Source organism: Chrysemys picta, chromosome 1, assembly GCF_011386835.1.
Source record: "Chrysemys picta bellii isolate R12L10 chromosome 1, ASM1138683v2, whole genome shotgun sequence".
In the NCBI taxonomy this organism is placed as follows: domain Eukaryota; kingdom Metazoa; phylum Chordata; order Testudines; family Emydidae; genus Chrysemys; species Chrysemys picta.
Genome location: NC_088791.1, coordinates 347,250,610 through 347,271,523, shown reverse-complemented (window position 1 = coordinate 347,271,523; position 20,914 = coordinate 347,250,610). Strand labels below are relative to the sequence as shown.

The window sequence follows — 20,914 nt, the reverse complement described above, 5'->3', positions numbered from 1 at the left end:
GGACTGGCATAGCAGAGGGGCTGCAGGTCAGGAGTGAGGGGCATCCAGAGAGCTGGATGGGAGAAGCTTGTACATCCTCTGCCTCTACCAGGCCTGGCTTTTTCTTAGCCCCAAATTCACACCAATGAAGGAAGTAAATCTGAGTCACTCCCGGAGGCGACGTGTGAACCCCTGGCATGCACGGTCTCTCCCTCTGAGTGGATCCTGGCCGCGCTGAGGACGTTCCCCACGTTGTGTGTCTGAGGAGCTGGCTGGGAGGGGCATGTCCGTGCAAATGTGCCGGGGTGGGGTGGGGTTTGTGCTCACAATGGCCCCGTCTCCTCCCTGTCCCTCCCCCTTTGAGCTTGGTAGTCCCCCAGAGGACTCAGCCTAACCCATCAGCCAGACCTCTGGCGTTTCCCAGTTTCTCTTTACTGCTCTGCTCTGATACGTGGTGTGTCTACACTGCCATTGCGGGGCGTGAGCGCAGCGCGTGTAGACGTACCTGAGCTCACGTTACTCTAGCCAGCTCACGTAGCAATGGCAGTGACGCCGCGGCAACGCAGGCTTCGGCGTGGGCGCACAAGCCCGCTTGGAGGAACCCAGGGTAATGACACAGGCGATGGATCGGTGCTGCAGTTGGGACCCGAGTTAGCGAGGTGCTCATGCAAGCGCAGGTCTGTCTGCATGAGCTGCAATGTGGGCAGAGCACGCAGGGGTGCGGGACTGCTTCATCCCGGCCAGCCCTGCTGACAGCAGGGAACTAGAAACAGGAAGGGCTGCTCCTCGTCACCCTCCCTGTCTCTGTCTCTGCTCCGCATCACCCTCCCTGTCTCTGTCTCTGCAGGACGATGCCGAGACCATGAGGGGGCGGCTGCGCTCGGAGCGAGTCAACAGCCTGTTCAGCGAGGACGAGCTCATTGAAGACTATTACGACCAGCCGGCTGCCAAGTAGGGACCCCTCCTCTTGCTCCTACTCCCCGGCACGTGCATGTGTTTTCCCCCCTGCTGTGGTGAATGATGGAGCCAGCGCGGGGCCGGTCAGGCGGCTGACAGCATCCTCCGAAGGGAGGCAGTGCCGAGCATTACACATGCAGGCCCTAGGAGATCTAGCCTGGGCCGGCAGATCCTTGACTACTTAAAAGCACCTCGTTTCTCACGCGAGCTTGTTATATGCATTACTTTGGGCCAGATGCCGCTCTAAATCTGGAGCCACCCCTCTGAAGGGAGTGGCGCGACTCTGGATTTACCCTGGCATCGCTGAGAGCAGGATCTGGCCCTTTGCATTTGATTTTACTCAAAGGACCCGGCCTGGCTTCGGCCTGTCCTAGCACAGGGATCGCCACGGCGTCCGCCGCTGTGCAGGCCTCTGCAGACTCCCCTAACCCTGAGCAGCTCAGAGCCAGTCACCCTCCCCTCTCCACACAACCCTCTCTCCCAGGCAGGCTCAGGCCACTGGCTGCCCATTCAGCAGACCTGACCAGAGGGGCAGCAGAAGCCCTGGCTGGTGTTCGAAGGGAGCCTCCCTGCTCCCTGAAACCTGCAAACAGCTAAGTGCTGCCTGCTGTGTGCTGTTCTCTTGTCCTGCCTCCCTTCCCAGGCCTGGCCCGGGGGGACTAGCAAACTGGAGAGGCCTGGATGGTCGGGCTGCCTCCTTGTGGAGTCCCTGTAGTATGTGGCCTGCAGCAGAGAGGTAGGGGCGAGGATTGGGCTCAGCCTCAGCCTGTGGGGGTGCTGGGCACTGCAGGAGAAGGGGAGGGTACGCAAGCCTCCGGTGATGGTGGGAGGAGATCGAGTGTAGGAGCCCTGGGAGCAGACGGGAGCCAGAAGGAGGAGGAGGGGGAAGCCTGTTGCAGTGAGGATCTTTTCTAGAGGTGTCTCTTCTAGTACTGAGACCAGCCAAGAGAGACCAAAACAGCTTGCTTGTCCTTGCTACCGAACTTGTTAGCTCTCCTGTTCTCTTTAATTTGGTTCCATTTAATTCACTTTGGAAGTGAATTCAGCTAAACCGAATTAAAGTCACTTTAATTCAGAGTAAGAGCACCCGCACAAGGATTTAGTGCCGTTTAACCAATCTGCTTTAAATTCACACCTTTAGTTAATTTGAATGAACTTTCCTGAGGCCACATCTACGCTATAAACTTACGTTGACTCCAGTTCCGTCAGCAGACAGCCACTGCAATCAGTGTGTGTGAGTGTGCCTACTTGGCTCCTTGTTTCGCTGGAGTATGTACTTGCTCTGAGTGCTTGTATCCCACTGTGCAACTTGCCACCATCCAGCGCTCTGTCTTTTGGGAAGTTTTGGCAATGCCTGATGGGACTGAAATGAGTCGCACAGCGGTGACTGGGAGCATGGGGTCAACTTCCCAGTTTGCAACTGTCTCCAACCCATAATGGTATCAGTATCCAGGACCGGCTCTAGGCACCAGCAAAACAAGCCCCTGCTTGGGGTGGCACATTCCCAGGGGCGGCGCCGTAGCTGGTAGCAGTTGTGGAGGCGCAGCCGGGCCCGCATGGCCTCAGCCGCGCAGTGCAGGGCGCAGGGCATCTGCAGCACGCGGGCGCCGTTCACCACCTCGGCCGGGTTGTCGTGGCGGACGTCGCCCATGCCGGCCGTGTCGATGAGCGGGCGCAGCGCCCCGAGGCTCACCCCTTTCACCCGCAGGATGTCCGGGGATGAGCACGCGGGAAATAGTTGCTCTTGGCCACCAGCACCGACTTCTGGGCTCGGATCCGCCAGTCGGACACTTCAATTACCAGGTCCGGCTCCTCCAAGACCAGCTGCTGTGGGCTCCAGGGCTGCGCTCCAGCCTGTGGACAGTAAGTGCCAGGCGGCGGCCAGGCCATGTCGCCTCCTCCTGCCTCGGACTCGGACGTGCCTTGTTAATCTCCCACTGGCTGTTCACCACCCGGCTGCAGGAGGAGGCTGCTCCGGGCCCCCGCCCCGGGCAAACTGAAGCACAAGGAGGAGCTGAAACCGCAGGGAGCTTGCAATGGGAGCGCGGCGCTTTCCTCACCCCGACTCCTCTTCCCCAGCTGATGCGCTCCCTTCCATGGAGCCGGGCTGCTACCGGCTGCCGTTGCTTCTCTCTGCTTCCCCCAGAGCTTTCCCCGGTGGCCCTAGCTGCTGCTCCGCTCCTCCGCAGAGCCTTTTTGGACAGGCCTTTGCCTCACTGATATTCCCATCACCTGGATAAAGGACACAGGATAGGACCGGGCTCTCCATGGCTCTAGCAGAGGCTGGACCTGGCTAATGTCCTCCCCACACACACACACACACTCCCAGCTCAGCAGCACAGTCAGCCACCCCTTCGCCTTCTTATTCTCCCCCCCCCCCTTTTTCCTTTTTTTCCTTTGCGGTTTAAGGTTGAACGTTACTGTGGGTTTTCCTTGCTCAACTCTGCTTCTTGGCACATGGTCAATTTCAGGCTTGTTTCCAAGCCTGGACTCCTCTCACATGCTGACAGCAGAAAGAGGTATGGCGGCAGGCGTCCCTGCAGCCATTCGCTGCTGAACTTTTCAACTTGACTAATTTCAACATTGGTTAGATATCTGTAACCATAATATGCTTGCTGCAGCTTGATTGCTCAGACTTTCCATGAGTGGCATTGACAGATCAACGTATAGTAATGAAGTATCTCGCTTCCTGTTCCTTGGGGGAGTTTGATTTTTTTTTCCTGGCGCAATTCATTTTTTTATGAGCCTTTTTCCTTTTTTTTCCCTTCAGAGTAAGCGACACATGTTCTTTAACAAGTGAAAGATCACTGAGTTTTAACAGTTTTGATTTACCTAGATGTTCGTATCAGCCTGCGTGCATCTCCCAAGATCCGTTTGACTAATTGCCCTGTTTTATTTCAGCTCAAAGAGGAGCTAAAGATTTTCCTTGGACTTTCTGCTCTGAAATTTGCAGCAACAGAGTCAACTAAACATGCTGATGTGTGATTATATTCTGCGATTATTGCCCCAATAATCATGTGTACAAGCCAAAAAAAAGAGGGGGGTGGCCACAATTTTTTTTGCTTGGGGCGGCAAAAAACCTAGAGCCGGCCCTGTCTGTATCCCATAATTTTTGCACCTTTCTGCAAAACCCCACAAACCCGCACGGCCCTCCTTACTGTCTGCCATTTCTGACAGAAGTAAGGAGCCTGCACACCTCTGCACTATTGTCATGAGCGTTGCAAGCACCGGGCGCACGATCCTGGAGTGTGTATAGAGCTGCAAGAAGAACCAAACGAGTGGGGAACATGACGATTTCTTGGACGGCAGATGGCTGTGGCACATAACGAGAATCAATTCAAGGTTGTTGGGGGCATTCCTGGAGCAGCTGCAGGTGGTAGAGTGCTGCTTCTGGGTCTGGGAAACAGGCCCTGACTGGTGGGATCTCATTGTAATCAGGGCTGGCTCCAGGGTTTTGGCCGCCCCAAGCAGCCAAACAAACAAAAAAAAGCCGTGATCGCGATCTGTGGCGGCAATTGGCGGGAGGTCCTTTGCTCTGAGCGGGAGTGAGGGACCGTCCGCCGAATTGCCGCCAAATAGCTGGACGTGCCGCCCCTCTCTGAAGTGGCCGCCCCAAGCACCTGCTTGGTAAGCTGGTGCCTGGAGCCGGCCCTGGTTGTAATGCAGGTTTGGGATGACAAGCAGTGATTGCTGAACTTTCAGATGCGCAAAGCTACATTCCTGGATCTCTGTGCCAAACTTGCGCCAGCCCGCCAGCACAGGGGCACCAAAATAAGAGCTGCATTGACAGCGGAGAAGCGAGTGGTGATTGCACGGTGGGAACTTGCAATACCAGATTGCTACTGGTCAGTCAGGAAGCAATTTGGAGTTGGGAAATCCACTGTAAGGACCGTTGTCACGCAAGTGTGCAGGGCCATTATATGCCTCCTGCTACGCAGGACTCTTGACTCTGGACAATGTGCAGGACATAGTGGATGGCCTTGCACCTAACGATCCCAAACTGTGGTGGAGCGATAGAGGGCACGCATATTCCTATTATAGGACCCGACCACCTTGCCACTGAGTAGACGAACAGAAAGGGCTACTTTTCCGTGATTATGCAAGCGCTGGTAGATCACCAGGGATGTCAGTGTTGGACGACCAGGGAAGGTGTATGACGCTCGCATTTTTAAGAACACGGGCCTGTTCAGAAAGCTACAACCAGGGGCTTTCTTTCCCATCCAGTGGATTACCACTGGGAATGGTGAAAAGTCAATGGTGATCCTGGGGGACCCAGCCTACCCTTTGCTTTTTTGGCTCATGAAGCTGTACCTTGACAGCACCAAGGAATGATTCAGCTACTGGCTCAACAGGTGCAGAATGCCAGTCGAATGTGCTTTTGGTTGTTTGAAGGGTCGCTGGCGTTGTTTAATCACAAGATTGGACCTCAGCAAGAAAAAGATCCCAATGGTTCTAGTTGCCTGCTGTGTCCTGCATAATATCTGTGAAGCAAAGCGGGAAAAGTTTCCATCAGGGTAGAGGGCAGAGGTGGAGCAGCTGTCTGTTGACTTTGAACAGCCAGTTACAAGGGCTATTAGAAGAGCTCAGTGCGGAGCTATATGGCTCAGGGAGGCTTTGCAAGACCCCTTTAACAGTGAGCCAGAGCAGTGTGTGTTGTAGTAGTGTGTCCTGCCTGGCCCTGCCCTTTTTGTGGCCTGGTAGGAATCGTACAGTGATTGCTGTATATGTAGGAATATAACATTGTCAGTGCACCTGTTAATTTTGTTTGTGAATGATCCTGTGAGTTGTGTCATACTGTGCAGTAACAGGTAACTGGTTGCTTTCAGAACTGCGGAGCACTCAGCAGCGGACTAGTAAAGATGAATTATGTTCCAAATAGTAGAATTTTATTCTGTAACAAAATCGGTGCCAAAAAAAGTGCAATTTTAAAACAAATACATTAAAAACTTAATAAAACTTCATAAAACAAGAGAACAGAACTTATGAAGGGGAAACCGTGGCCTTCACAGCTCAGTGTATGTGAAGCTGTGATTGTCTTTAATGTCCCGTCCCCCCCCCACCCACGTCCTTCACAATGCGCTTGTTGCAAGAAAAAAGCCATGAACAACAGGCACCTCTCTACGTAGCATTCATTGACCTACAAAAGACCTTGGACATGGTTAGCAGGAATGGTCTATACAATATCCTGTCGAAAATTGGCTGTCCACAAAAACTGCTTTCCCTATGTAAGGAGTTCCAGGAGGGAATGAAAGCAACTATCCAGTATGAAAATGAACCATCGTCTGAGTTTAGCAGAAGCAAGGCTGCGTCTTAGCGCCAACTGGCTTCGGCATCTTCTTCTCTATTCTTCTTAAGTATGCTTTTGGAAACGATCAGTCTGGCGTACTAATTGAATCGAGGATGGACGGCAGCTTTTTCCAGAGCAGAAGGCCTGTCACCCAAGTCGCTGTTCGGGATCTGCTCTTTGCAGATGACGCTGCATTCGTCTCTAACTCACCTGATGAATTGCAGATCATGACGAATAAGTTCTCTGAGGCATGTATCAAGTTCGGCCTGGTAATCAGGATCAAGAAACCAGTTGTCGTGTCACAGGGCACCAACATCCCACCTAAAATCTACGTCGGTAATGAAGCGCTGGATAACGTGGATCGCTTCTGCTCTCTTGGCTCAACTCTAACCCGCTCACTTAGCCTGGATCGAGAACTCGATGCCAGAATCTACAAAGCCTCTGTCACCTTTGGCAAACTTACCTCACGTGTCTGGAACAACAAGCTGCTGGCCCTGAATATCAGGCTGGTGGCCTCGGTCCCCTCCCTCACGGCTGAGAAAGCTGGGTCACAGGAGTGGAGATTGAACAGCTTCCAATCTCAGAAAAATCCTTGGAGTCACTTGGGACCAACAGATCATCAATAATGAGATCCTAGAGAGAACCAGCCTACAGTCTGTGCAGAGTACGCTGGGCGCTCGCAGGCTTCGCTGGCTGGGACGCGTGGAATGGGTCCCTACAAGCCTCTAGATCGTCTGCTGAAGGCACTGCTGTACGGCCAACTCAAGACCTTCCTGCGACGCAGAGGAAGGCCAAAGCTCTGGTACTGCAACAAGGTCAGGCAAGGTCTCAAGAAATTCAGCATCCCCCTGACAACTGGGAGAGCCCCGCCCACAGCCGCTCCGTCGGGAGAAGCCACATCGAGGCTGGTGCAGTCGTCGCGGAGAGCCATCAGGAAGCAGAGTGTGCTCCAAGCTCCATCCGACGAGTGGAGCTGTAGCCGCTGTGGGAAGGTTTGCCGCTCGTGCATTGGGCTCTTCTCCCACACCGTTGACGGACTGGCTTCGTCGTGTTTCCTTTCCTCTGTCAAGATGTTGGATGGCCGGTAGTGCGCCGATCCCTGACGCCGTGTGACTGTGGAGGGAGGGCACAGGGAGGTCCCGATAGTGAGTTCTCAACAGGCTGCAGAGGGAGGTGAGCCTGGGACTGTGGAACCTGCAGGTCCAGCAGGGTCTGCAGCATCTGTGTGTGCTGCCTGAGAAGCCCCATTGTGTCTTGGTGCCTCCCACTCTCCGTTTCCTGCGGGGCCTCCCGGGCCTTTCTCCTCTGCACTCTCCGCTTCTCCAGGCTGTCCGCCGTGTTCATCCTCCAGGCCCTGTGCTCCCGGCTGGTAGGGTCTCACTGAACATGTCATCCCGAGTCCTCTTCTTTCTCCTCCTCATCTGGCTCGGGCGTTCCACGGGTGTGGAGGGGCAGACCCCGAAGGCCGCAATGGCAGCAGCTGAAGAGAAAACACACAGAGGTAGCATTGCCAGCGTGATCACTACAGAAAATGAAACTTAAGATGCCGAACTCACTCCCCTAAAGCTTTAAGCACTACAGTCTCACTTCTGCTTGGGATTTCCAGTCACAGCACGAGCCCTGGTGAGTACGGCCCACCAGGAGCTGGGGAAGTGAGGCGGGAATTGCTCAGTTGCATGATTGCAGCCGTGTTGGGAAATAGCACTGAATACTGGCACTGTTTCCCTCAGGCATTGGTGGTTTCAGCTGTTATCTCACTCCTGAAGGCCACAAAGGCAGAGAGAGCACAGCTGATTCTTTCCTGGGTGTCTGGCTGGTGAGTCTTGCCCACATGCTCAGGGTTTAGCTGATCGCCATATTTGGGGTTGGGAAGGAATTTTCCTCCAGGGCAGATTGGCAGAGGCTCTGGGGGGTTTTTGTCTTCTTCTGCAGTGTGGGGCACGGGTCACTTGCTGGAGGATTCTCTGCACCTTGAAGTCTTTAAACCACGATTTGAGGACATCAATAACTCAGACATAGGTCAGGGGGTTGTTACAGGAGTGGGTGGGTGAGATTCTGTGGCCTGCGTTGTGCAGGAGGTCAGACTAGATGATCATAATGGTCCCTTCTGATCTTAAAGTCTATGACTCTATGATGCTGCCGCCCTAAAGCCGCCCGGGCCCGTGTGCTGCTAGCCTGTGCACACCAATGGTGCCTGCTGAAGTTATCATTGGGCCTCGGGGGAAAGTGTCCTACCGTGGAGGAAGAAATAAGGCAGCGCTCCCTAGAAACCTTCAGCAGAGGATTGCAGAGTACCTCCATGGACGTTTCATTGAGCTCTCTCTGTGCACATAAAGAAAAGGCTCTGCATGGCCTCCCCTCCCCCATCCAGAGGGGAATGAAAAGCAGATAGCAACTCTGCCTCTCTTGGTAGTATCACTACCTCTCCTAGCACAAGTAAATTAATAAGTCAGAAGATGAGTCCTGCTGCTTTTTGGGGGAGGGGCTCTCCTTGTAATTGAAAATTTATCTACACACGTACCCCTGTGTTGGGCTCGCCCGTGCTCGACGGGGGGGACTGGCTGGACTGCGGTGGAGTCAAAACCAGGCCCTGGCTCTCTGTGTGGCTGGATCCCGCAGTCGCCTGTTCCCCATACTCCTCTTCCCCTTCCTCGCCCACCACTTCCTCCTCCTTGCATGGGCACGTTCTTGGCACGGGCCTCTGGCTTGGGCTCCTCGGAGATGTAAACATGGCAGGGCTGCGCCTCAGCACCCAATTGATCGTTGGCCTCCTTGGCCTTCTGGTCTGCCTGCCGCAGCTCCTTGGCTTTCCCGGGGCACTGCAGCTGGGCCCTGTTCCACCCCTTCTCCTGCATCCCCCGAGCAATCTGCCCATAGATGTCGACGTTTCTATGGCTGGTTCGCAGCTGTGCCTGCACAGTCTCTTCTCCACACAGGCCCAGGAGAGCCAGTATCTCCTGTCCACGCCCAGCAGGAGCGCGTCTGCAGCTCACTCAACAGCAGAGAACTGCTAGGTGTGCTCGCCAAACCGGGCCACCAGGAAAAGGAATTTCAAAAATGTGCGGGGCTTGAAAAGGGAGGAGAGCTTCCGGTTTCTGTGACCCCTAGGCAGCGGAGTTCACAATGGTGAGCAGAGCGGTCAGCACTGGGCCTTGTGGGACAGCTGCTGGAGGACAGTTAGGGTCAACCTAAAGAATGCAGTATCTACGCATGCACTGCGTTGAGCTAAGTGCATCAACTGGGACTGTACACTGCTCAGAGAGGTGGTGTTACTATGGCAGTGTAACAGGGCGCTTCTGCCAGTGGGATACTAATTGAAGTGTAGACACACATAACTAGGCCGACATAAGGTGCCTTGCGTCGATCTGACTTTGTCGTGTAGACGAGGCCTGAGTTTCCCTGTGTAGACAAGCCCTAGGACACACTAGCGTCTGTGTTGGCCCCTGAAGTCTTACTAGACTTGGGTCAATATTGCAAAAAAGCCGTCTCCTCCATGGAAAGCTCTCTTGTTTGCCCCGAGTGATGGGGCTCACAGGAGGCCTGCATGGGGAGAAAGCGTTGTGTATCTGTATGGGCCTGAATGCTAATGCTGGATGGGTGGGGGCAGCCATCCTACGCTGTGTGTCCACTTTGTGCCAGGCAAATGGACCCCGGTAAACAATCAGTGTCTGTTGTCTAACCCTGTCCCTTTCCTTAGGGGGAGTATGGGCTCAGTGGTTAGGGTGCTCGCCAGAGACCTAGGTTCAATCCCCTGCTCTGTCCCCAAGTGCTTTGCAGAGGAGCAATGTGGCTTGTTTTAGGCCACGCCGCCGGCCAGTGACGGGAATAGAACTCAGCTGTCCTGCCCCCAGGCCACACTGCCGCTCTGAAAACCACAGCCAAAGGAGAAGATTGCTTAGTTATATGCAGTGAGCAGGGGGAATCACTAAGAGCAGTAAAAAGAAGAACAGGAATCACTAAGAGCAGTAAAATAATTTCCCATCGCCCAAGTAATTTGTGGTCTTAATGAGCAACTGAGAGCAATTTCACATAATGAAAGACCAATTCATTTATTTGCCGGATTCATTTAGCGGTGAAACAATTTCTGGGTGTTCTCTGTAATTATAGATACTTTGTGTCACTTTGGCTAAGCATCTACAGAGAAGGAAATAATTCCCCAGAGTGAAAGCTGTTGGGGTGTCTGTCCATGTGTTCCACGTTCGTCTAGACATGAGCCTGAGCTGCGAGGTTTGGATCTGGATTTAGAAGTCCGGATTCAGGTTGCTGGGCTGGTCCATTAAAGGGAGAGGGCGTGATGCAAAGCCTCACTGAAGTCAGTGGGAATCTGTCCCTTGACTTCCCAGGACTTTGGATCAGGCCCCCAGTAGCTAGTTGTGACGCTGGGCTTTGGGTGTATGCGTCTCTGGAACTCAGTGGTGTGTGTGACACTCGAGAGTGTGGGGGAAGGAGGAGGGAGGCAAGTTGCTGTGTTTGTGGGAGGCATCTGACTAATGCCCCCCGCCTCCTCCGCGCTAGCTCTTTGCGGTGTGTTGTTTGACTGGAGCTCGAGTCTTGGAAGGATCCGTATTCTCCAGTCAGTGCGTTTCACTGAACTTGCCAAACTAGGTTACGCAGCTTTAAAGCTCTCTGCCTGCATGTGCTAATGCACCCAGCCCGCCCTGTGCCATTGCTGTTGGGGGGACACACATGGGCGGGGAGCGGGGGGGGGGGGCGGGGGCGCTGCAGCCTGCAGGAGACTAGCTGCTCTCTAGGTCTATCAGCACAGAAGCCATTGCCGAGGGGCAGTAGCCCACATGCCAGTGGTAGATTGGCAATGGGTGAAGGAGATGTTTGTGGCCAACTCACTGATTCAGGCCCATGCCCAGACAGTACTCAAGGGCTGTTGGGTGATCCAGGCCTGCGGGAAGCTGGCTGGAACCATTAGGCTAATAAGGTTATAGCCTTAGGTCCTCCTATTTTTTAGGCCCTACTGGCCAGGCAGGGGGCGCCGGGGCCGGACAAGGGCGGGAGCTTGCTCATGCAGACCTGCTGGAGCGCTCCTGCCAGCAGGAAAGGCAAAGCAGCTCCCGTGGCTTGGAAGGAGCTCGTGGCTTGGAAGGAGCTCGGCTGGCAGCCGGTCTCCCCGCACTGCAGGAACACATTGCCAGGGATCCGGTTAACACTGGTGACCGGACACTAAAAATCCGGTTACCACGGGAACCCGTGCCAGCCGTGGGTGTAGTTTGGGCAGGCATTGCCGCCCCCCCCCCCCCAGCACCCCCAACCCAATTTCTCCGGAGCTCTGCTTAGCTGTCAGGGAAGGAAGAGGTTCCCTCTGTCCCTCTCCTCTGCTGAGGCTGGCAGGCAGCTCCTGGGTCCTAGTGCCTGTCACCGTCATCTTCTGTGTGTGCTGGGTCCAGTTTCTGGACAACCGGTGAGTGCCTGTGTGGGGGCAAGGCAAGGGGGTGGCAGGGGGAAGAGGCAGTATTGTTAGACCCGCAATAGAGGGTTTTTTTACAGGATGGGGAGCAATCCACATTGTAGCAGGCTAAGATAGAAAGACTGGCTGAATAGGCAAAAGGCAGGTTCTGTCCATTTGCTGGTTCTCTAGCAGTTCAATCCATCATAAAAGTACCTCACATTTGATTTCTTTTGAGTTTCGTTCCAAAAACTTAAAGCTAAATCAACCTGAAGTGAGTCCTCATTGTTCTGCCCCAACTCAAACTAACTTCTTTCCAGAGTGGAAAACGTTGGGTAAGCCTGGAATGTGATTCGAGAAGGGAATGAGATCACAGGCCAATTCCTGCTGACAGTCACAACTGTGTAGCCTTATTGACTTCAGGGAGAGCAGATTTTTGCACAAGAATAGATTTTGGTCCCTTCTGCTTTTTCACACATGGTATAAGCAGAATCTCATTCACTTTCCTCCCCTAAACTCTGAGCACTTTAAGGGGAAAAAATAAGCAAGGTCCGCTTGATTTACACATGCAAATAAAACAGGAAGCTCTCCCTTCATTCTACACCAGCCTTAAACAAACACCAGACCTGATGTAACCAGGGTGTCACTACAGCAGCCTTGGTTGGACTGTTCTTTTGAAAGATCCCGAATGGTTCTTTTAAGGTGCTGATTTTCAGTGACGTCTATTTGTTCAGGGGGGCAGAGAACACAACAGGGAATAGCTCTGTTGTGTCAACTCCTAGTCATTCAAAAGCTGAAAGGCTTTAGATTAAGTTTGTTTAATGTTTGTACAGTGATTTTGAAGAGCTAACATAGTACAGAAGTGCTAAATATTATGACTGGGCAACCATCTAAAGTTCTGTGTCATAGAATCCTAGAAGATGAGGGTTGGAAGAGACCTCAGGAGGTATCTAGTCCAACCCCCTGCTCAAAGCAGGACCAACCCCAACTAAATCATTGTCACCTCTAGCTGTTACCTTTTTCTTACAGAAAGCTTAAAACAAACAAATGCAAACCGTAGGGGGCTGTTGCTTTAAAAACCTCATGTCAGAGCTGCTGATCACACATTCTAGAATAGACAATACTTAGTCCTGCCATGAGTGCAGGGGACCGGACTAGATGACCTCTCGAGGTCCCTTCCAGTCCTACGATTCTATTCTATTATTCGAATTGGGGCAGAGCGATTAACTACACAAACTGGGTATCATCCCACAACTAATATTTGGGTTCAACGTCAAAACAGTAAGTCATTGTTCTCAGCCAGGGAGGCAGTTTTCAGAGCAAGACAGCCTAACATACAATGCCACCCAATGTCATTTCCCCACTCCTACTTCCTCTTCTTCAGTGGATTTTACACCTGAGTGGTTTTCTTTTACATAATAAAAGCTGGCTGCCTCCCAGACTGCAGTCAGAGCGAGACAAGCTATGTAGAGGCCATAGCTTGGGGGAAACACCTGCAGGGTTTGGCTTTGCAGTGTGCATGTCGGGAGCTGAGGGTAGAAGCACAAGGTGGAAAGAGGCGAGCAGGATGGGGGCTGTTGCAGTGTTCACCTTCATACAGACATGCACCCCACTCAATTCTTCAACAGATACTTCTGAGTAAGAGATAGCAGGAGGGATGCTATGCTGTCCTTCTCCTAGGCTGCCTTCCTCCTAAGTATCATAGAATATCAGGGTTGGAAAGGACCTCAGGAGGTCATCTAGTCCAACCTCCTGCTCAAAGCAGGACCAATCCCCAGATAGATTTTTTGCCCCAGATCCTTAAGCAGCCCCCTCAAGGATTGAGCTCACAACCATAGGTTTAGCAGGCCAATGCTCAAATCACTGAGCTATCCCTCCCCCCAAGTGCAAGCAGGATGCCGTGCGGGGCTGTCCTGAGCCGCCTGCTGTTGCTGCTCACCTGAGACATCCTGCACCCTGCACGGGGCTGTCCCAAGCCACTTGGCTTTGCTGCTCACCTGAGCCTCGTGCCCTGGACTGACTGCTGAGCCCCACGACGCCTGGCACTGGGGCTGTCCACCTGAGCCCCGTGCTGCCCTGGGCTGATCGCCTGAGCCCGGCACCGCCCAGTGTATGTAGAGAAATGTTTGATGACTTCATCATTTTGGTTGCAGTATGTCATTCGTACTTTGGCCTTTCCCTCAGACCCTTCGGTCCCTCAGAACCTTCATCCGGCCCTGCCTCTAGGGCAGGAACTTCCAAACCCACCGCAGTGGCTGTCCCCTCGTCGGCAGCCTCAGCAACGGATCAAGACCTGTATGGTCCCGGAAGAGCACGGACCCCTTCTGGGCAGTGCGAGGGCCCTTTGGGGGCAGGGAGTGATTTTTTCCCCCTACCGCTGCCTGTGTCCTGTGCATAAGCAGAGCATTTCAGGGTCCGGCGCAAGGAATTCTGAGCCTCTTCCATTTAAGGTCGACCGGAAAGAGCCTGGTCCTTAGTGGACGTCGTGGCTCAGCTCCCTTACTGGGCTGTCAGGAACACTGCTTGGGGTGAGGGGCTTTGGAGAGCCGGGAAGGCCCATAGAGCTGTAAGCAATTGCCATTTTTCTATCAAAGTCTCGGGCGGAGAGAGGGGAGTAATTGGCTGGTTTTGTGCTTGTCTCAGGTGACAGGCTGCTGTCACTTGGATTTGCAGACCCCTCTCCTGGTAATTAATCATCAGCCCCAACCATAGGTGTGGACTCCGTGGTTGCTCCGGGGCTGGAGCACCCATGGGAAAAAAATGGTGGGTGCTCTGCACCCACCGGCAGCCCCCCTATCAGCTCCTCTCCCTCCCCCCAGCGCCTCCCGCCTGCCGGCGGCTCTGCCAATCAGCTCCTTCCCCTCCCTCCCAGTGCCTCCCACCTGCCGTGGATCAGCTGTTTAGCAGCGTGCAGGAGGAGTGAGGGCGGGAGGCACTCAGGGGAGGGGGCGGAATGGGACAAGAAGAGGCAAGGCAGGGGCGGGAAAAGCAGGGTGGGGCCTTGGAGGAAGGGGTGGAGTGAGGGCAGGGCCTGGGGCAGAGTGGGGGACGAAATCGGCGCCTGTGACCCCAACTACAGACCCCAAGTGGAGGTGATGTGCCTCGGCTGTAGCGGAGCACATGGTTAGATTCCAGCAGAAGACCAGAAGCTGCCTCAGCCACTCTGGGGGAGCGACCTGGGCGGGGGGAGGTGAGCAGCCTGTTTGCTCTAGTCCTGGAGAGGGACCTCAGGGAGATGGGCTGTGGCAGGGTGGAAGGGAGATGAGGTTTGTGGTCTCCACCGCAAATGCTGGACGAACCCACAGGGCTGGGCTCTGTCTCTCTCCTTCCTTCCCTCTCTGTGAGGTCTGTGGTGGTGGCTCTGAATGGCTCCCAGATGTTCTTTGCAAATCCTCCCTGTGCTCCTGTCCTCGCTTTAGAGAGCGGGCCTGGCTCTTTGTACAAGCTCCAGCCAATGAAGTCACAGAGTGATGTCAGGGATGGATTTGGCCCCTGCTTGATCCCACGTGTGTCCGGGCTCACTCGCCCCTGGCCTCAAGCCGACCCCTTTGCTGCACCCGCTGCTGGAAAGGAGGAGCCATAGCCCAGAGACTTCTCCGCTGAGAGATCCTCTGGTGCCCAACCAGCCCCAGTTCTCCTTGGGAAGCGTTGTGAAACTCCAGCCCCATCTCGCATTACTTACCCTGCCTGTGTTTGCTGTTCCCTGGGCTTGGCTTATCCAGGAAGGGGAGCCTGGTGACGCTTGTTTCAGATTTATGTCCAGTAGTATACAGAGACCCCATTCGGGATCAGGGCCCCCACTGCGCGGGTCATCGTACAACTCCTGCGCACACACCAAGTCCTATCCCTGCCCCGCAGCCAACACTGCTGCTTTAAACCAGACCCTGGGCTCAGGGTAATACATTATCCCAAGGACAAGGAATGCAGGCAAAGTCTGTGCGTGACAAACAGGCTTTTTTGCATTTCGGATGAGGGGTGATCGCTGGGGCAAGAGTGTGAAGTGCTCTGCTTGCTCCTGGCTTTAGCCAGCCCTGCCCATTAGGGGGAAGGAGGGTTCTTCTCTATCTCAGACACTGATCCTGGGGCTACTGGTATGGAGAGGAGATAGGCAAACCCGGAGAGCGGAGGGTGGTGGGCAAGTCACGGCTGCCTGGTTAATGGGCCGCTCCTAACCGCATCTCCCCCTTTGCTCCTGCCCTCAGCGACAGCAGCTGTTGGAATGACTATGGCTTGAGCACCCTGCAGTCCAGCGGCACCGTCTCCTCCCGCAGCTCCAGCATGCACAGCGGCAGCACCGAGGGGTTGGACGCCCCCGCCCAGCTCTTACCCATCATCAAAGCTGGGTGGCTGGACAAGAACCCGCCCCAAGGGTGAGTAACGCTCCGAAGGGCGCAGCCTGGGAGACTGACTCTGCAGCAGGGAACCGGTGATGTCGGTGTGAACTGGGTCCCCGCCCCAACTTGGCCTGTCAGTGCCTAGAGAGGAAGGTTCCCCCATCCCCTGAGCCATCTCCCCACATTTTGTGGGCTGAATGAGAGAAATCTTCCTGTTTAGCTATTGATTTCATCACTGCACCCCCGCATGACCTCCCTTTAGTCCCATCGATTGCGTTAGGCTCGGGGAGCCGTCAGGCCAAGAGCAGCCCGCAGGGTCACACGCAGCCTCCGGCGGCCCTTGTCTGTCACTCTGAAGGGCAGCGGCACCCGGAGACCACGGGTCCCAGCATGCCACGCCCCACCTTGATGTATGAGCCCTTCCTCGAGACGGAGGGGTCTGCAGCCTGTGCAGGTGGCAGCGTTAAAGAGGAAGGCAGCTGCAGCCTGTGCCCAGAGACAAACTGAAGTGCAGCCCTGAGACTCCTGGCAAGTTGCCGCTTGGGCCCTGGCTTGTTTGGACAGATCCTATGCCCTGGGCTACAGTTGTTCTGCTTTATCCATTTCCTCCTCGCTCCGTTGAGGGCTTTGATTTAATCTCTGCTGTGGAGATGCTGGTATTTCCCTACTGAACGCCAGGCGTCAGAGACTGCTGAGCTTTTCCGAATGGCTGGCGGGTGGCACTTCCTCCCTGTTACCCAACAGCGATGCCTGGGTTGGCTTATTAATGGGAAGCCGGGAAATCGCACTGCTCTTCTAAGTCAGCTGGTCACCCCGGGGAGGGGAGCAGCCTCCAGGCTAGTCTTAAAGGGCCCATGCTCCTAAATTAGGGCATGTCTGTACTAGCGGAGAAGCAGTACCTAGGCAGCTGATCGTTGGTGTAGCGGCTCTGGGCTGACGGGAGAGAGCTCTCCCATCAACATGATAAAGCCAGCCCAACGAGCGGTGGGTGCTTTGTCAGCGGGAGAAGCTCTCCTGCCAGCACAGCGCTGGGCACACTAGTGCTTATGCCGGCAAAACTTACGTCGCTCAGGGGGGTGGTTTTTTTCACACCCCTGAGCGACATACGTTTTGCCGACATAAGTGACAGTGTAGACATGGCCTTAGAAGATTCTCCATGGGAGAGGGAGGGTTTTTTGTTGTTTGCAGTGTTGTTGTAGCTGTGTCGGTCCCGGGATTTTAGCAAGACAAGGTGGGTGAGGTGATGTCTTTTATTGGACCAACTTGCCTTGGTGAGAGGGACGAGCTTTTGACCTACACAGAGCTCTTCTTCAGGTCTGGGAAGGGAACTCGGAGTGTCACAGCTCCGTACAAGGTGGGACAGGTTGCTTAACATAAGGAGTTAACACATATGCTAAGGCAGTGGTTCTCAACCAGCGTACGCATACCCCGGGGGTACGCAGAGATCTTCCAGGGGGTACATCAACTCATCTAGATATTTGCCTAGTGTTACAACAGGCAACAGAAAAAAGCACTAGTGAAGTCACTACAATGACTTGTTTATATTGCTCTATAGACTATACACTGAAATGTAAGTACAGTATTTATATTCCAATTGATTTATTCTATAATTATATGGCAAAAATGAGAAAATAAGCAATTGTGCAGTACTAGTGTGCTGTGACACTTCGTATTTTGATGTCTGATTTTGTAAGCAAGTAGTTTTTAAATGAGGTGAAACTTGCGGGTACGCAGGACAAATCAGACTGCTGAAAGGGGTACAGTCGTCTGGGAAGGTTGAGAGCCCCTGTTCTAAGGGACCATTCAAGGTGAAGTGGCTTGTTAACATAGGACTGCAGTCACAGGACATTGGCAGACTGTCTGTTGTGTTTGCTTGGCTGAGGGCTTATCTACACTTGAAATGCTGCAGCTGCTAGCCACAGCTGCGCTGCTGACGGGTGTAGGTAATCCACCTCCCCGAGAGGCAGTAGCTAGGTGACAGAAGAATTTTTCCATCAACCTATGGCTGTCTATACAGGGACTTAGGTCAGCTACACCGCTCAGGGGTGTAGATTTTTCACAGCCTTGAGCAATGTAGTTAAGCCGATATAATGTTTTAGTGTAGACCAGGCCCTAGTAACTAACTTGGGATGTGTGTCTTGGGACTCTGGAGTTTTCCTGAGGAGGAGGAAGGTGTGTGTGTGTGTGTGTGAGAGAGAGAGAGAGAGAGAGTTCCCATATTAATGATTAATCTAGCCATAGCTATTGTGAGATCAGGCCCCATGAGGTAAATATTTTACTGCCTTCACAGAGCAGTGGGAAGCCAGGAGCTACCGGGTTGATTCAGAGCATGCTCTGCCTAGCCAGTCTCCTGCTTCTGATGGTGCCAGTTGTTTCATAGGAAGGTGCAAGAAAGCCCGTAACAGACAATGCCCAGAGGGGACGGTGGGTCCTGGCTCCCTGATTCTCATGGAGCATGTGCACTGTCCCCAGCCCTGGAGCCAGTGAGAGAAGCCCTGGGGTTGCTCTAACTTGTGCCAGCTCTTCACAGGACTGACTACAGCTGAGAATAGATTGGCAAGTCTTTTGTCCCATTCCCAACCCCAGCATGCTGCCCCACCTTGGGGCAAGACTGGGTGTGTTGTAGGGACCAGCTAGGGCTACACTGGCTCTGTGTCCATTGAGAATGTCCCTGTGTTGGGGAGAGTCTCAGCCGGCCCGATGTGGCCGCTGTCCTGCTCCACTGCACCCCCTGAGTGACCCAAAGGGGCAAAGGAGGGTAGAGAATCTCACCCAGGCAGTGTGATTTCAGCCTGGACCCTGAAGCGAGCGGGGAGCTGTTGGAGCAGTCGGAGGACGGGGGGTGCGGGTGCTGTATGTTTCAGGGCTCGGGTTGTGGCAGCCTGCACAGGCTGAAGTCTGGAGAGACTGGGGGACAGTGGTGGTTCAGGGATGATGTCAATGGAGTCAAAGCAGGGCGGTATACAGGCTCGGCTGTGTACTGGACGCACGGAGAGATTGCTGTATGTTTGGCTTTCAAGGGATGGTTGATTTATTAGCCACTCCCCTCCCCCAATAAAGCGTCTTGTTCAAAGGTCTCCTGCTGGTGGTGGAACTGTTGTGGCAACTTGTTCCTGCCCTGTCTTCCCTGAGCCCACAGAGCTTAGGCCCCTGCCCTATGGCTAGTGTCTTTTAAGGGTGGCTTATGCACCCTAATACACGTATCAATCTTCCTTTAAATTATTCCTGAGAAACTAGTTGTGATTGCACAGTGCTGTGAGCCAGACCTGAGCTGACAGAGCCGGCTAGTGAAACTGACCAGAAAGAGACAGCAGAACTCAGCAGCCGAGAATCCCTGCCCATATGGCCTGAGATCCAGAGAGTGAACGAACGGCCTCGCAGGCGCAAAGCAGCCGGGCTGGCAATCTATGGTGGGGTGAGCGGTGGGGAGAGCAGGCTTTTACAATGTACGTGTGTGGGATTATGTGGCCTGGCCTCGCCAACTGGGAGCGACGGCACCACGTTGAGGGTGAACTTGCTGGCTGCTCCGTGCCCAGGCAGGTTCGGGAACGGGAGAGGGGAGTTCTCGTTGTCCATGTGACACTGAGGAGGCCCAGATAACTCTTGGCAGGGCTGGGCCAGTGGAAAGCACTGGCTGAGCAAAGGCAGTAAGAGGGAAATCGGGGAATGGGGAGGGATGGTGGAAACATCCCCTAGAGCAGGGATACAGTAATTCCTCACTGAACGTCGTCCCGGTTAACCGTGTTACGTTGCTGATCAATTAGGGAACATGCTCGTTTCAAGTTGCGCAATGCTCCCTTATAATGTCTTCTGGCAGCCGCCTGCTTTGTCCACTGCTTGCAGGAAGAGCAGCCCGTTCGAGGTAGCTGCCCGGGGCTTGGAACCAGGGTGGACCAGCAGCCCCCCATCAGCTCCCCTAAGTTCCCTGTGTGGCAGCCGCCCCGCAGGCTATCAATTACCGGGCAGTTCAGCTGTCCCTCCCCCCACTGCCGTGTGCTGCTCCTGCCCTCTGCCTTGGAGCTGCTCTGGGAGCCTCTTGCTTGCTGTGGGGGGATGGGGGGCGCTAAGGTCAAGGTGTCCCCTTCCCCCGCTCCTGCACCCTGCTTACCCCATCTCTATAGAGCAGGGCAGAACATGTCAGGACTCAGGACGGAGGGAGCTTGCTGGCAGCAGCTGCTGTCTCAACTTGCTGATCTACTTAAAAAGGCAATGTGCTTAGAGTGGTGTCAGTGTACTTAAAGGGGCATTGCGCGTCTCTCTCTCTCTCTCTCTCTCTCTCTCTCTCTCTCTCTCTCTCACACACAGTGTGTGTCTCTGTCTCTCTCTGCCAAGCTGTGTCTCCTCCCTCCATTTGTGCTGCTTTGTAGAGCGTGAAGCTACATTAACAACGTGTTAACCCTTGAGGGCTCAGCCAAGTGCTAGTTCATCATTTAGCAGTAAGGCATTCCCTGGGAAATATCCCACCCTCTGACTCCACCACCTCAACCAAGCTTCACAATCATCATTGCTGTGGACAGTATTAAATTGTTTGTTTAAAACTTATACTGTATATATATATATATATATATAAAATAGTCTTGTGTGTGGTGAAAAAAATTTCCCTGGAACTTAACCTCCCCACTATTTACATTAATTCTTATGGGGAAATTGGATTCGCTTAACATTGTTTTGCTTAAAGTCGGATTTTTCAAGAACAGAACTAGAACATTAAGCGAGGAGTTACTGTACTCAGAGCTCAGTGGTTCAGGAGCCAAGTTAGCGATCAGCATTCCCCAAAACAGTCCTGTGAATTCATGGTTTCATTTACTCTCGTACTATATAGTCAGATTTAAACAGTATGATGGGAAATATTTAGTGCCTATATCTCTACATATTATTCTCACAGCAAGATGACTGGCCAAATATTATTTTATCAACTACAGTGGGCTTATGACATAGTAAAAGCATCCTGATTGGTTA

General features: G+C 53.7%; 1 protein-coding gene and 1 long non-coding RNA gene across 17 annotated transcripts in view; one reads left to right on the top strand and one right to left on the bottom strand.

Annotated features, from left to right (window-relative positions):
* Nucleotides 1-20,914, top strand: part of ARAP1 (ArfGAP with RhoGAP domain, ankyrin repeat and PH domain 1) — a 222,196-nt gene that overhangs the window by 136,107 nt on the left and 65,175 nt on the right. For all 16 annotated transcript variants that reach the window (XR_010597928.1, XR_010597926.1, XR_010597927.1 and 13 more), the window contains 2 exons: nucleotides 827-930; nucleotides 15,824-15,991. Coding sequence is in view for 8 of the 16 variants with exons in the window: in XM_065581836.1 (XP_065437908.1) it covers nucleotides 827-930; nucleotides 15,824-15,991 (272 nt within the window). In the remaining 8 variants the exon portion in view is untranslated. The remainder of the gene's footprint in view (nucleotides 1-826; nucleotides 931-15,823; nucleotides 15,992-20,914) is intronic.
* On the bottom strand, nucleotides 4,320-15,882 carry LOC135980969 (uncharacterized). The gene is made up of 2 exons (XR_010597934.1): nucleotides 15,304-15,882; nucleotides 4,320-7,703 (listed from the first exon to the last, which is right to left on the bottom strand). It is a non-coding gene; the product is annotated as an uncharacterized LOC135980969 (long non-coding RNA).